This window comes from Dryobates pubescens, chromosome Z (assembly GCF_014839835.1).
Source record: "Dryobates pubescens isolate bDryPub1 chromosome Z, bDryPub1.pri, whole genome shotgun sequence".
Taxonomy (NCBI): domain Eukaryota; kingdom Metazoa; phylum Chordata; class Aves; order Piciformes; family Picidae; genus Dryobates; species Dryobates pubescens.
Window position 1 is genome coordinate 137754438 of NC_071657.1, and position 12301 is coordinate 137766738.

At 48.7% G+C, this 12301-nt stretch overlaps 1 protein-coding gene across 1 annotated transcript in view; it reads left to right on the forward strand.

Moving 5' to 3' along the window:
* MYRFL (myelin regulatory factor like) overlaps nucleotides 1–12301 on the forward strand; it is a 49929-nt gene that overhangs the window by 12255 nt on the left and 25373 nt on the right. The window contains exons 4-10 of the mRNA XM_054178951.1: nucleotides 66–321; nucleotides 1857–1948; nucleotides 3370–3517; nucleotides 5525–5720; nucleotides 6915–6991; nucleotides 9402–9512; nucleotides 10340–10430. Coding sequence (XP_054034926.1) covers nucleotides 66–321; nucleotides 1857–1948; nucleotides 3370–3517; nucleotides 5525–5720; nucleotides 6915–6991; nucleotides 9402–9512; nucleotides 10340–10430 — 971 coding nt within the window. The remainder of the gene's footprint in view (nucleotides 1–65; nucleotides 322–1856; nucleotides 1949–3369; nucleotides 3518–5524; nucleotides 5721–6914; nucleotides 6992–9401; nucleotides 9513–10339; nucleotides 10431–12301) is intronic.

The window sequence follows — 12301 nt, forward strand, 5'->3', positions numbered from 1 at the left end:
CATAGGAAGGTCTCTTCCAGCTTCTCTTCCTTGTCCTTACTTTCTTGTCTGTTTACTTCTTGCAGCCCCATGGTATGACACTGCACGACCCAGCAGGCTGCAGCCTCTGCCCCCATGTCCCTCTGCTGTGGCACCCAGCAGGCTTCCCTGCAGGTTCATGGAGTCTTACTCTGGCCCCAGTGGCAATGGGGATCCTTGCACCATCCCCCTGAGCTGCTGCCTGAAGACAGAAAGTGCTGTGGCTCCTTGGAATCATTCTGCATCCTCCAGCTGCTTGGGTTTTAATTCGTGCCTTCAGCCAAACGCATCTCAGATTCCTGGGTAAATGCTGAAGCTTTTCTGCAAGGGATGGGACAAGAGAAAGCAGAGCTGGTGGCAGCTGGTGGCTTTAAGGCTGGTGTGAAATCCCCGTGGGTGTAGCATTTTCCACAGGATGGCAGTGTTTAGACATTTTTAAGCCGCTTGTGCCTGAGGGTGCTTAAACCCCCTCGGCTGAAGTTCAGGTTGGAAGTGGAGATGGATCTCATTTTTCAACACAGCAGAAGGCTGTGGGGAGATCACCAGGTGCTTCATAACTGCATCATAAAAGTATTCAGGTGTTTCATATCCCATCTGCCACATCCATCCCCCAGCATGCCGAGTTGGTGAGGGGTTTGGAGCACAGCCCTGTGAGGAGAGGCTGAGGGAGCTAGGGTTGCTTAGCCTGGAGAAGAGGAGACTCAGGGGTGACCTTATTGCTCTCTACAACTCCCTGAAGGGAGGTTGTAGACAGGCAGAGGTTGGTCTCTTCTCCCAGGCAACCAGTACCAGAACAAGAGGACACAGTCTCAGGCTGCGCCAGGGGAGGTTCAGGCTGGATGTTAGGAAGAAGCTCTATACAGAGAGAGTGATTGCACATTGGAATGGGCTGCCTGGGGAGGTGGTGGAGTCACCATCACTGGAGGTGTTCAGGAGGAGACTTGATGGGGTGCTTGGTGCCATGGGTTAGTTGTTTGGGTGGTGTTGGATTGGTTGATGGGTTGGACGCGGTGATCTTGAAGGTCTCTTCCAACCTGGTTTATGCTATGTATGTATATTGTATGTATATTCTATGTATGCTTGCTTACTTCAAACACACTGGCTGGTGCAAGTGTCCAGCCATAATGAATAGCCAGTGAAATACCTGCATAGAGCTCAATTGTCATAGAATCATAGCATCAATAAGGTTGGAAAAGACCTCAGAGATCATCAAATCCAACCTATCCACCAGTACCTCCTGACAACTAAACCATGGCTCCAAGTGCCACATCCAGTCTCTTCTTAAACACCTCCAGGGATGGTGACTCCACCACCTCCCTGGGCAGCACATTCCAATGGCCAATATCTCTTTCTGGGAAGAACTTTCTCCTCACCTCCAGCCTAAAGTTCCCCTGACACAGCTTGAGACTGTGTCCTCTTGTTCTGGTGCTGGGTGCCTGGGAGAAGAGAGCAACCCCCTGGATAAGCAGAAAAGTGAGTGCTGGCTTGGTGCAGTGAAATGAGTCAAGACAAACCTGTGATTTTTTAGGGCAGATGCCAGGAGCCAGCAACCCCCTGCAGCTTATGCACTGTGTCAAGGGACTAATTGTTTTAAATGGAGACCAGCTTCTTTGATTTGAAAAACCCCAGACACCCAAGCAGCTAATTTGTGTTTTGGAAAGGAAAAACTCTGCATAGTTCAGTTTTAAGGAGCCCAGAACATTATCCTCCCCCCAGCAAAGCTGAATTTGGGTGACTGTACAGTTAGAATGAGATCCCTGGGTGTCCTCTTGCTCTGATTCTGTGCTGTGTGTCTGTGACCTTCCAGGGGAGTAATGCAATGTATGTTTTTAAAACAGTAGTTCTGCAGTGTCAGGGCACAAAAGGAAGCTCTCACAGGTACTGGGAGATGCCACTGATTCTCCATTCCGACCTCAAGACTCCAGACAAGGTAAGCAGCTCTCTGAAGATGAAATTCAATGTTTCATAGAATGATAGAATCAACCAGGTTGGAAAAGACCTCAGATATCATCAGGTCCAACCTATGACCTAATACCTAACACCTGACAACTAAACCATGGCTCCAAGTGCCACATCCAAGCCTTTTTTGAACACCTCCAGGGATGGGGACTCCACCACCTCCCTGGGCAGCACATCCCAATGGCCAATCTCTCTTTCTGGGAAGAACTTTCTCCTCACCTCCAGCCTAAACCTCCCCTGGCGCAGCTTGAGACTGTGTCCTCTTGTTCTGGTGCTGGGTGCCTGGGAGAAGAGACCAACCCCCACCTGGCTACAACCTCCCTTCAGGGAGTTGGAGAGAGCAAGAAGGTCTCCCCTGAGCCTCCTCTTCTCCAGGCTAAACAATCCCAGTCTCAATGTGTGCCAGGGGAGGTTTAGGCTGGGTGTTAGGAAGAAGTTCTTCCCAGCAAGAGAGATTGGCCATGGGAATGTGCTGCCCAGGGAGGTGGTGGGGTCACCATCACTGGAGGTGTTTAAGAAGAGACTGGATGAGGCACTTGGTGCCATGGTTTAGTTGATCAGATGATGCTGGGTGATAGGTTGGACTGGATGATCTTGAAGGTCTTTTCCCACCTGGTTAATTCTGTTCTGTTCTGTTCTGTTCTGTTCTGTTCTGTTCTGTTCTGTTCTGTTCTGTTCTGTTCTGTTCTGTTCTGTTCTGTTCTATTCTATTCTATTCTATTCTATTCTATTCTATTCTATTCTATTCTATTCTATTCTATTCTATTCTATTCTATTCTATTCTATTCTATTCTATTCTATTCTATTCTATTCTATTCTATCCTATCCTATCCTATCCTATCCTATCCTATCCTATCCTATCCTATCCTATCCTATCCTGCTCTGCTCTATTCTGCTCTATTCTATTCTGCTCTATTCTATTCTATTCTGTTGTGTTCTGTTCTATCCTATCCTGTCCTGTCCTGTCCTGTCCTGTCCTATCCTGCTCTATTCTGTTCTGCTCTATTCTGCTCTGCTCTATTCTGCTCTATTCTATTCTATTCTGTTGTGTTCTGTTCTATTCTAAAGTATTCCATCCTTTTTTGAAAGAAGAAAACTAGTAACTGCCATTTGTGTAATATTTGTCAAATCAGGGTGGGGGGGAAGCTGAAAATCTTCTTTTCTAGGGCATATAACATGATGTGGAACAGGAATGTAACATAATGTTCTGGAATAAGGGCAAAGGACAATGAGATTTCAGTGTACATGCCCTGCATTTCTGCTTTTTTAATGTATGTGTTTACATATTTTATATGTAAATCTATGTACAAAATGTTTCTGCAGGGTTTTTGGCCAGTCTCAAAAGTAGTAACTGAATTGTCACTCTCTCTCTCTCTCTCTCTCTCTCTCCAGCAACTGTTAAGGACTGTGCAGCTGAAGTGCAAGAGTATGACAGTGATGGACAGAATGCAGCTCTGGAAAGATGCTGTCAAGCTCTAACGTGGCAACCCTACCAAAGTTCTCAGTGGCACAGCTTATTTAATTCTAATTATGAGAAACTGTAAGCAGTGAGGTTTGGACTTGCAAATGGCTCCTTGGGATTTGGGTGGGTTTCTGGTGTTATAGATGTGCAGGAGGAAATGATGCATTTGACAGCCCCTCATTTCCTTAACTGGAACTAAGACTGGAGAAGGAGGCAGAGCAGGCATGATGGAATAGGGCTCTGCAGGTGTATGAGACAAGCAGAACCTTAAGTATGGGTTGAAATTCATGCCAGGTTTGCTGACTTCCCTCTGGGGACTGGGAGGCAAAAGAGTAATGAATCTGACTTAAAATACCTGTTGGTTTTTGCTTCTGTTTCAAGCTCCCTGGGGCAAGCAATTACTGAGCATATAGCACCTTTCCCTCTAATGGCCCAGAACATTAAAGAAAAATGGAAGGAGAAGATGCCTATCATTACTGCAGGGCTCATACAGTCTCAGTCTTAATAACTATACACTCACATATATGTGTGTGTATGTAACTATATCTATATGGAGTCACCATCACTGGAGGTTTTTAGGAGAAGACTTGACGGGGTACTTGGTGCTGTGGGTTAGTTGCTTGGGTGGTGTTGGATTGGTTGATGGGTTGGACGCGATGATCTTGAAGGTCTCTTCCAACCTGGTTTATTCTATGTATTCTATGTATTCTATATCTATATCTATACCTATATCTATCATAGAATAATAGAATCAATAAAGGTTAGAAAAGACCTGAGAGATCCTCAAGTCCAACTTATCACCCAACACCTCACCATCCTGTTCAATATCTTTATTGCTGATCTGGAGGGGGGGATTGAGTCCATCATCAGTAAATTTGCAGATGACACCAAGCTGGGGGCAGGAGTTGATCTGGTAGAGGGTAGGAGAGCTCTGCAGAGGGACCTTGCCAGGCTGGACAGATGGGCAGAGTCCAAGGGCAGGAGATTGAACACATCCAAGTGCCAGGTTCTACACACTGGCCACAACAACCCCAGGCAGTGCTACAGGCTGGGGTCAGAGTGGCTGGAGAGCAGCCAGGCAGAGGGGGACCTGGGGGTACTGGGTGACAGTAGGCTGAACATGAGCCAGCAGTGTGCCCAGGGAGGCAAGAAGGCTAAGGGCATCCTGGCCTGCATCAGGAACAGTGTGGCCAGCAGGAGCAGGGAAGTCATTGTGCCCTGTGCTCAGCACTGGTTAGGCCACACCTTGAGTCCTGTGTCCAGTTCTGGGCTCCTCAGTTTAGGAAAGATGTAGAGATGCTGGAAGGTGTCCAGAGAAGGGCAACAAAGCTGGGGAGGGGTCTGGAGCACAGCCCTGGGAGGAGAAGCTGAGAGCCTTTTTAGTCTGGAAGAGAGAGGACTGAGAGGGGATTTAATAAATATTTATAACTATCTGAGGGCTGAGTGTCAAGAGGGAAGGGGCAGACTCCTCTCCATTGCACTGAGATATGGCAAGGGGTGATGCATATAAACTCCAGCACAGGAGGTTCCACCTCCACATGAGGAGGAACTTCTTCACTGTGAGGGTCCCAGAGCCCTGGAGCAGGCTGCCCAGAGAGGTTGTGGAGTCTCCTTGTCTGGAGCCTTCCCAGCCCTGTCTGGATGTGTTCTGTGTGACCTGTGCTGGATTCTATGCTCCTGCTCTGGCAGGGGGGTTGGACTTGATGATCTTTGAAGGTTCCTTCCACCCCCTAGCATGCTGTGATCCTAGGAATGCTTGAACACACTGACAGGTTTGGGTTTGCTTTTTTAGGTGGACAAAGTTCCTTTACACCAGGTTTGTAAGTGAGGGTTGTGGAAGCTTCTCCACCACTGCCTGTCACATATGTCAGACTGAAAGCAGGGCACATTTTATAGGCATCTTTGTGTTTCCATCTCTAAGAGAAGAAAATACTGGAAGATCTGCCTCTTGTAAGGATCTGTTTTGGCTCCTGTTTTGTCAGTAAAAAACAGATGGATTTTCAGGCCACATGAAAAAGAAGAGACTCAAGGTGTCACTCAAATGCATCTGCCTTAGCTGCTATTCTCTCTCCTTGTTTCTTGCAGGCCTGCTGTGGGATATCACATTGTCACAGATAAAGGGTTTAATTTTTCAGCAGCAGATGATGCCTTCGTGTGCCAGAAGAAGAACCATTTCCAAATCACAGTCCACATCAGAATCACTGGCCATCCAAGATATGTCAAAACTCAGCTAGGGGGGAAACCAATAGAAATGTTTTGCTTGAAAGCTTTTGGAATAAAGGCAAGTATTCAGCCTCTCTTGTGATGATTTATTGTAATTGATTAGTGTATGATTAGAGGATAGGATAGGATAGGATAGGATAGAATAGAATAGAATAGAATAGAATAGAATAGAATAGAATAGAATACAGAAGCCGAATACAGAATTAACCAGGTTGGAAAAGACCTTTGAGATCATCAAGTGGAATGGAATAGGATGGAATGGGATGGAATGGAATAGAATTAACCAGGTTGGAAGAGACCTTTGAGATCATCCAGTCCAACCTATCACCCAGCACCATCTTATCAACTAAACCATGGCACCAAGTGCCTCATCCAGGCGCTACTTAAACACCTCCAGTGATGGAGACTCCACCACCTCCCTGGGCAGCACATCCCAATGGCCAATCTCTCTTGCTGCGAAGAATTTCTTCCTCACCTCCAGCCTAAACCTCCCCTGGCACAGCTTGAGACTGTGTCCTCTTGTTCTGGTGCTGGGTGCCCAGGAGAAGAGCCCAACCCCCACCTGGCTACAACCTCCCTTCAGGGAGTTGGAGAGAGCAAGAAGGTCTCCCCTGAGCCTTCTCTTCTGCAGGCTAAGCAACCCCAGCTCCCTCAGCCTCTCCTCACAGGGCTGTGCTCCAAACCCCAGCATGATTTGGGGCTTCAGACTAGCAGGTGAAAGGTCTGGAGCACAAGCCCTGTGAGGAGAGGCAGAGGGAGCTGGGTGGAGGTTGGTCTCTTCTTCCAGGCAACCAGCATGAGAACAAGAGGACACAGTCTCAAGCTGTGCCAGGGGAAGTTTAGGCTGGAGGTGAGATGAAAGTTCTTCCCAGAAAGAAAGACTGGCCTTTAGAGCGTGCTGCCCAGGGAGGTGGTGGAGTCACCATCACTGGAGGTGTTGAAAAAAGGGATTGGATGAGGCACTTGGAGCCATGGTTTAGTTAGTCATGAGGTGTTGGGTGATAGGTTGGACTTGATGATCTCTGAGGTCTTTTCCAGCCCTATTGATTCTGTGATTCTATGAATTGAACAGGAGTCAAATCTTGTGTTATTTCCTCGGGAGATCCATGAGAAGTGAGAGAGATTTCAGAGGTTCAGACATAACTTGCCTATTAATTAATATTTAAAGGTGTAAGTGATTAATACCCTTGTGTTTGATAACAGAAAGTGTGGCTAATATCCTTGTCTGTGAGAATTCTTTTTGCCTTTATAGGTGGAAGCTCCAAATCAAACAGTTGCTATCGAGCAGTCTCAGTCAGACCGCAGCAAAAAAACTTTCTACCCTGTCAAGTAAGAGTTTGGAGCAAGTGACTCCATTTTACTTCCATGTGTGATTGGTCTGAAACATCAAAGAGTTCTTTCTTGGAGACTTAGAGTAGGTCTAAGCCAGTTTCCTCATCTTTATCCCAGTTCCATCTGGGTGTGCTCATAGAATCACAGGAGTAGTGCATCCCTGCCCTCCCTTCACTGAGGAATGTTTTCAGCAGCTTGAGAAATCTGTTAACTATGCCTGACCAAAATATTTATATTCAGCTAGCAACAGTGTTGTGTGGTGGTTGGAGCTGTGTGGTGTTTGGAGCTGTGTGCTGGTTGGAGCTGCGTGGTGTTTGGAGCTGTGTGCTGGTTGGAGCTGCGTGGTGTTTGGAGCTGTGTGGTGTTTGGAGCTGTGTGCTGGTTGGAGCTGTGTGCTGGTTGGAGCTGTGTGGTGGTTGGAGCTGTGTGGTGTTTGGAGCTGTGTGCTGGTTGGAGCTGTGTGCTGGTTGGAGCTGTGTGGTGGTTGGAGCTGTGTGCTGGTTGGAGCTGTGTGGTGGTTGGAGCTGCGTGGTGTTTGGAGCTGTGTGCTGGTTGGAGCTGTGTGCTGGTTGGAGCTGTGTGGTGTTTGGAGCTGTGTGCTGGTTGGAGCTGTGTGGTGGTTGGAGCTGTGTGGTGGTTGGAGCTGCGTGGTGTTTGGAGCTGTGTGCTGGTTGGAGCTGTGTGGTGTTTGGAGCTGCGTGGTGGTTGGAGCTGCGTGGTGGTTGGAGCTGCGTGCTGGTTGGAGCTGTGTGCTGGTTGGAGCTGTGTGCTGGTTGGAGCTGCGTGCTGGTTGGAGCTGCGTGCTGGTTGGAGCTGCGTGCTGGTTGGAGCTGCGTGCTGGTTGGAGCTGCGTGCTGGTTGGAGCTGCGTGCTGGTTGGAGCTGCGTGCTGGTTGGAGCTGCGTGCTGGTTGGAGCTGCGTGGTGGTTGGAGCTGCGTGGTGGTTGGAGCTGCGTGGTGGTTGGAGCTGTGTGCTGGTTGGAGCTGTGTGCTGGTTGGAGCTGTGTGCTGGTTGGAGCTGTGTGGCAGATGCATTTCCATCTTAAAAAAGCATCAGTTGTGTTCCTTCTCTACATGGGCAGGAGATCGAGTCACAGAATGGTCAGGGTTGGAAGGGACCTCAAGGCTCAGCCAGTTCCAACCCCCCTGCCATGGCCAGGGACACCTCACACCACAGCAGGTTGCTCACAGCCACATCCAGCCTGGCCTTCAAAACCTTCAGGGATGAGGCTGCCACCACCTCCCTGGGCAACCTGTGCCAGGCTCTCACCACCCTCATGGGGAACAACTTCTTCCTAACATCCAATCTCAATCTCCCCATTTCTAGTTTTGCTCCATCCCCCCCAGTCCTATCACTCCCTGACACCCTCAAAAGTCCCTCCCCAGCTTTCTTGTAGCCCCTTTCAGATAGTGGAAGGCCACATGATGGTCTTCTTGGAGCCTTCTCTTCTCCAGATTGAACAGCCCCAACTCTCTCAGCCTGTCCTCACAGGAGCTCTGATCATCCTTGTGGCCCTTCTTTGGACACATTCCAGCACTTCCAGATCTTGCTTGTAACAGAGGCTCCAGAACTGGACAGAGTACTCCAGGTGGGGTCTCACCAGAGTGGAGTAGAGGGGGAGAAGCATTTGCCATACTTTGAAGGAGGATTGCCTCTGCTAGAAACATCCATGCAGCTTCTCCCTGGAACTCTCTTAACTCTCTGGCAGGATCAATGTTTGCTCCCCTGGCATAGGTGCCTTCTTGACTGGGACTGAGACCTGGGGCTTTTTAGGGTGGAGAAGAGAAGGCTGAGAGGGGATCTGATCAATGTCTATCAATAGCTGAGGGCTGGGGGTCAAGTGGAGGGGGCCAAGCTCTCTTCAGTGGTGCACAGCATTAAGACAAGAAACAATGGAGACAAACTTGACCAGAGAAGGTTTCAGCTCAACATGAGGAGAAACTTCTTTGCAGTGAGGGTGCCAGAGCCCTGGAGCAGGCTGCCCAGAGAGGTTGTGGAGTCTCCTTCTCTGGAGCCTTTGCAGCCCTGTCTGGATGTGTTCCTGTGTGGCCTCCCCTGGGTGATGCTGCTCTGGCAGGGGGTTTGGACTTGGATGATCTCTGGAGGTCCCTTCCAACCTCCAGCATTCTGTGATTCTGATTTTTGGAACTGTTCTGGTCCAGAAAGCATTAAATAAGCCTCCAAACAGAAAACAAGAGGACAGTGTAAAGTTTCACAGGTCAGTGCCCAGAGAAAGGCTGTAAAATACAATATGCCAAAAGGAACTTTGAGCCCTGTTTGTTTGTTTCTTTGTTTAATTTGTCACTTTTTCTCAAAGCTGTTTTAATGAGCTTGAGGAAATACAGTTCAAGCCAGGTAGGTGTCCAAATGCTTATTTCCCTGATCCTGTTTCCTTTTCTGTGTGTAGAGTTGACCTGCCAGGGGACCAGATAACTAAAGTGACGCTGGGAAGGCTGCACTTCAGTGAAACAACAGCAAATAATATGAGAAAAAGGGGGAAACCTAATCCAGAGCAGAGGTATCCCTGTAGCTTGTTGAGCTCTCTGTGTGTGTGTGAAGTGGAAAAGAGAAGGATGTTTGCAAAAAAACCATCTCACTCTGGCCAAATCTGTCATTTGACTTCACATTCTGGGATACTTTGGCTCTGCTTAAAGGCCTCTCTTCTAGAGTCACAGGATGATACCAGAACAAACAAAACCAGACCCTAAATCACATCCTTGTGGTCAGAGATTGCTTCAGGAAATGATGGCTGAGAAACTCAGGAAGCCAAAACAAAATCAAACAATGCTGATTTTCTTCTGGGGAGGGAAGGGTCTTCAACTTTGACTCTTCACTACTTGAATCTGTCACAATTACTTTAATCTCTTCTCTTCTCTTCTCTTCTCTTCTCTTCTCTTCTCTTCTCTTCTCTTCTCTTCTCTTCTCTTCTCTTCTCTTCTCTTCTCTTCTCTTCTCTTCTCTTCTCTTCTCTTCTCTTCTCTTCTCTTCTCTTCTCTTCTCTTCTCTTCTCTTCTCTTCTCTTCTCTTCTCTTCTCTTCTCTCTGAACCCCCCCTTCCCCCTTCCCCCTTCCCCCTTCCCCCTTCCCCCTTCCCCCTTCCCCCTTCCCCCTTCCCCCTTCCCCCTTCCCCCTTCCCCCTTCCCCCTTCCCCCTTCCCCCTTCCCCCTTCCCCCTTCCCCCTTCCCCCTTCCCCCTTCCCCCTTCCCCCTTCCCCCTTCCCCCTTCCCCCTTCCCCTCCCTTCCCTATCTCACTATTAGCCATTCTATTTAAACCATTTCACCATGTTTTCTCTGGAAAGAAGGCATGACTTCAATTATTGTCTTGATTAAATCCATTTCAAATCAGGTACTTCATGCTGGTAGTTGGATTGTATGCTGTCTCCCAGGACCAGCTCTACCTGCTGTCTGCAAGTGTCTCTGAAAGGATCATTGTGAGGGTAGGTTGAAATTTGTGTTGGTTTAGTAAATCAATTTATGGATTTAATGGAAAAAGAATTTGCAGTTTTGATATTCACAGGAGAAGAGAAGGCTCTGAGGAGACCTTATTGTGGCCTTCCAGTATCTGAAGGGGGCTCCAAAAAAGCTGGGGAGGGATTTTTGAGGGTGTCAGGGAGTGATAGGACTGGGGGGGATGGATCCAAGCTAGAGGAGGATGTCAGGAAGAAGTTTTTTGCCATGAGGGTGTGTAATGGGTTGGGGCAGACCCCCTCCCCACCACACCAAGCAACAGGAGGGACTTCCATGCCATCAGCCACGCACCAGGTGTCCTTCTGCAGTCCACAGGAGTTCACACAGTCGCCCCAGTAACACAAAACCTGAGCCCCAACTTTCCAAACCCAAACCGACGCCCAGGACTAAATTTAAACTCTCCATCTTTTGCAATCCGAGCTGCAGTTGGCCCCACGTTGGCGTGCCAAAATGTAATGGGTTGGGGCAGATCCCCTCCCCACCACAGGCAGAAATAACGACTCAGACAAACGGATTGCAAAAGTAGTGGAGAGTTTAAATAGAGAACAGTGAGTGTGCACAAAAGGAAAGATGGTGACAAGAAAGAAACCAAATTACACCCAGAAAGACTCCAAACCCCACCTGAGGGTGCATCCAAAACCCCCAGGGCTCCCTCTTCCCCCTCCCTCTGCTGGGCTAGTCTCAGCTGGCCAGGCCTGAGACTGCCCATCCCCCTGTGGCCTTGGGCCCAATCAGGCCCATGGCCGGGAGATCTCTCCCCCAGTTACCAAGTCTCGGAGAGGGAAGGAAAGAGGAAGTGCCAGACCCCACCGCAAAATTTATAGTGGTGCAAGGGGTTATGGTAGAAATACCTAATTTCCTGAGTCCACCCACTGGGATGGACTTCTGGACACAGGAAACACCCCTGTAGCAGAGGGCACCCAGCCCAAACTACGACAGGGTGGTGAGAGCCTGGCACAGGTTGCCCAGGGAGGTGGTGGCAGCCTCATCCCTGCAGGTTTTGAAGGCCAGGCTGGATGTGGCTGTGAGGTGATGTGGGGAAGACGGTGCATTTTCACACGTGACTCACCCTTGGGGTTATTGTTACCTTGTAAGATATGTGTTTTTGTGTCAGGTTTAGGAATTCATGGGTTTCAACCACTTTTTTTTATGTTGGCTTTTTCTATTCAAATTTAACCGGCGAGAGAGAGAGCTCCTTTGGTGTGTGTGAGATGAGAGCTTCTTGATAGGATTCCAAGAGACATAAGACACAAGATAAGATAAATAACAGAACAAAACCAGCTGAGCAGTGGTTGTCAGGCACATCAGCTCATGCTCTAATTGTGACAAACAGTGGTGAGTGCACAGCACCATGCATTGCAGATGGCAAGGCCTTGTGAAAGCCTGGCTCCTCCAAATGAGTGTCAGCTTCTTGTTGTCAGCATCATTCTGCTCAGGCTCAAGTCTTAAAGCCTGAGCTGAAAGTTTAACAATTAGCAAAATGAATTATTGAAATCAGATGCTTGTGCACATACACTGTGGGAGTCCTGTGTCCAGTTCTGGGCCCCTTGGTTTAGGAAAGGTGTTGAGATGCTGGAAGGTGTCCAGAGAAAAGCAACAAAGCTGGGGAAGGGATTTGGGGCACAGCCCTGTGAGGAGAGGCTGAGGGAGCTGGGGTTGCTTAGCCTGCAGAAGAGGAGGCTAATGTTCAGCCTACCATCAACCAGCACCCCCAGGTCCCTCTCCACCTGGCTGCTCTCCAGCCACTCTGACCCCAGCCTGTAGCTCTGCATGGGGTTGCGGTGGCCAATGTGCAGAACCTGGCACTTGGATGTAAATAATGCATGTAAATAATATGTGT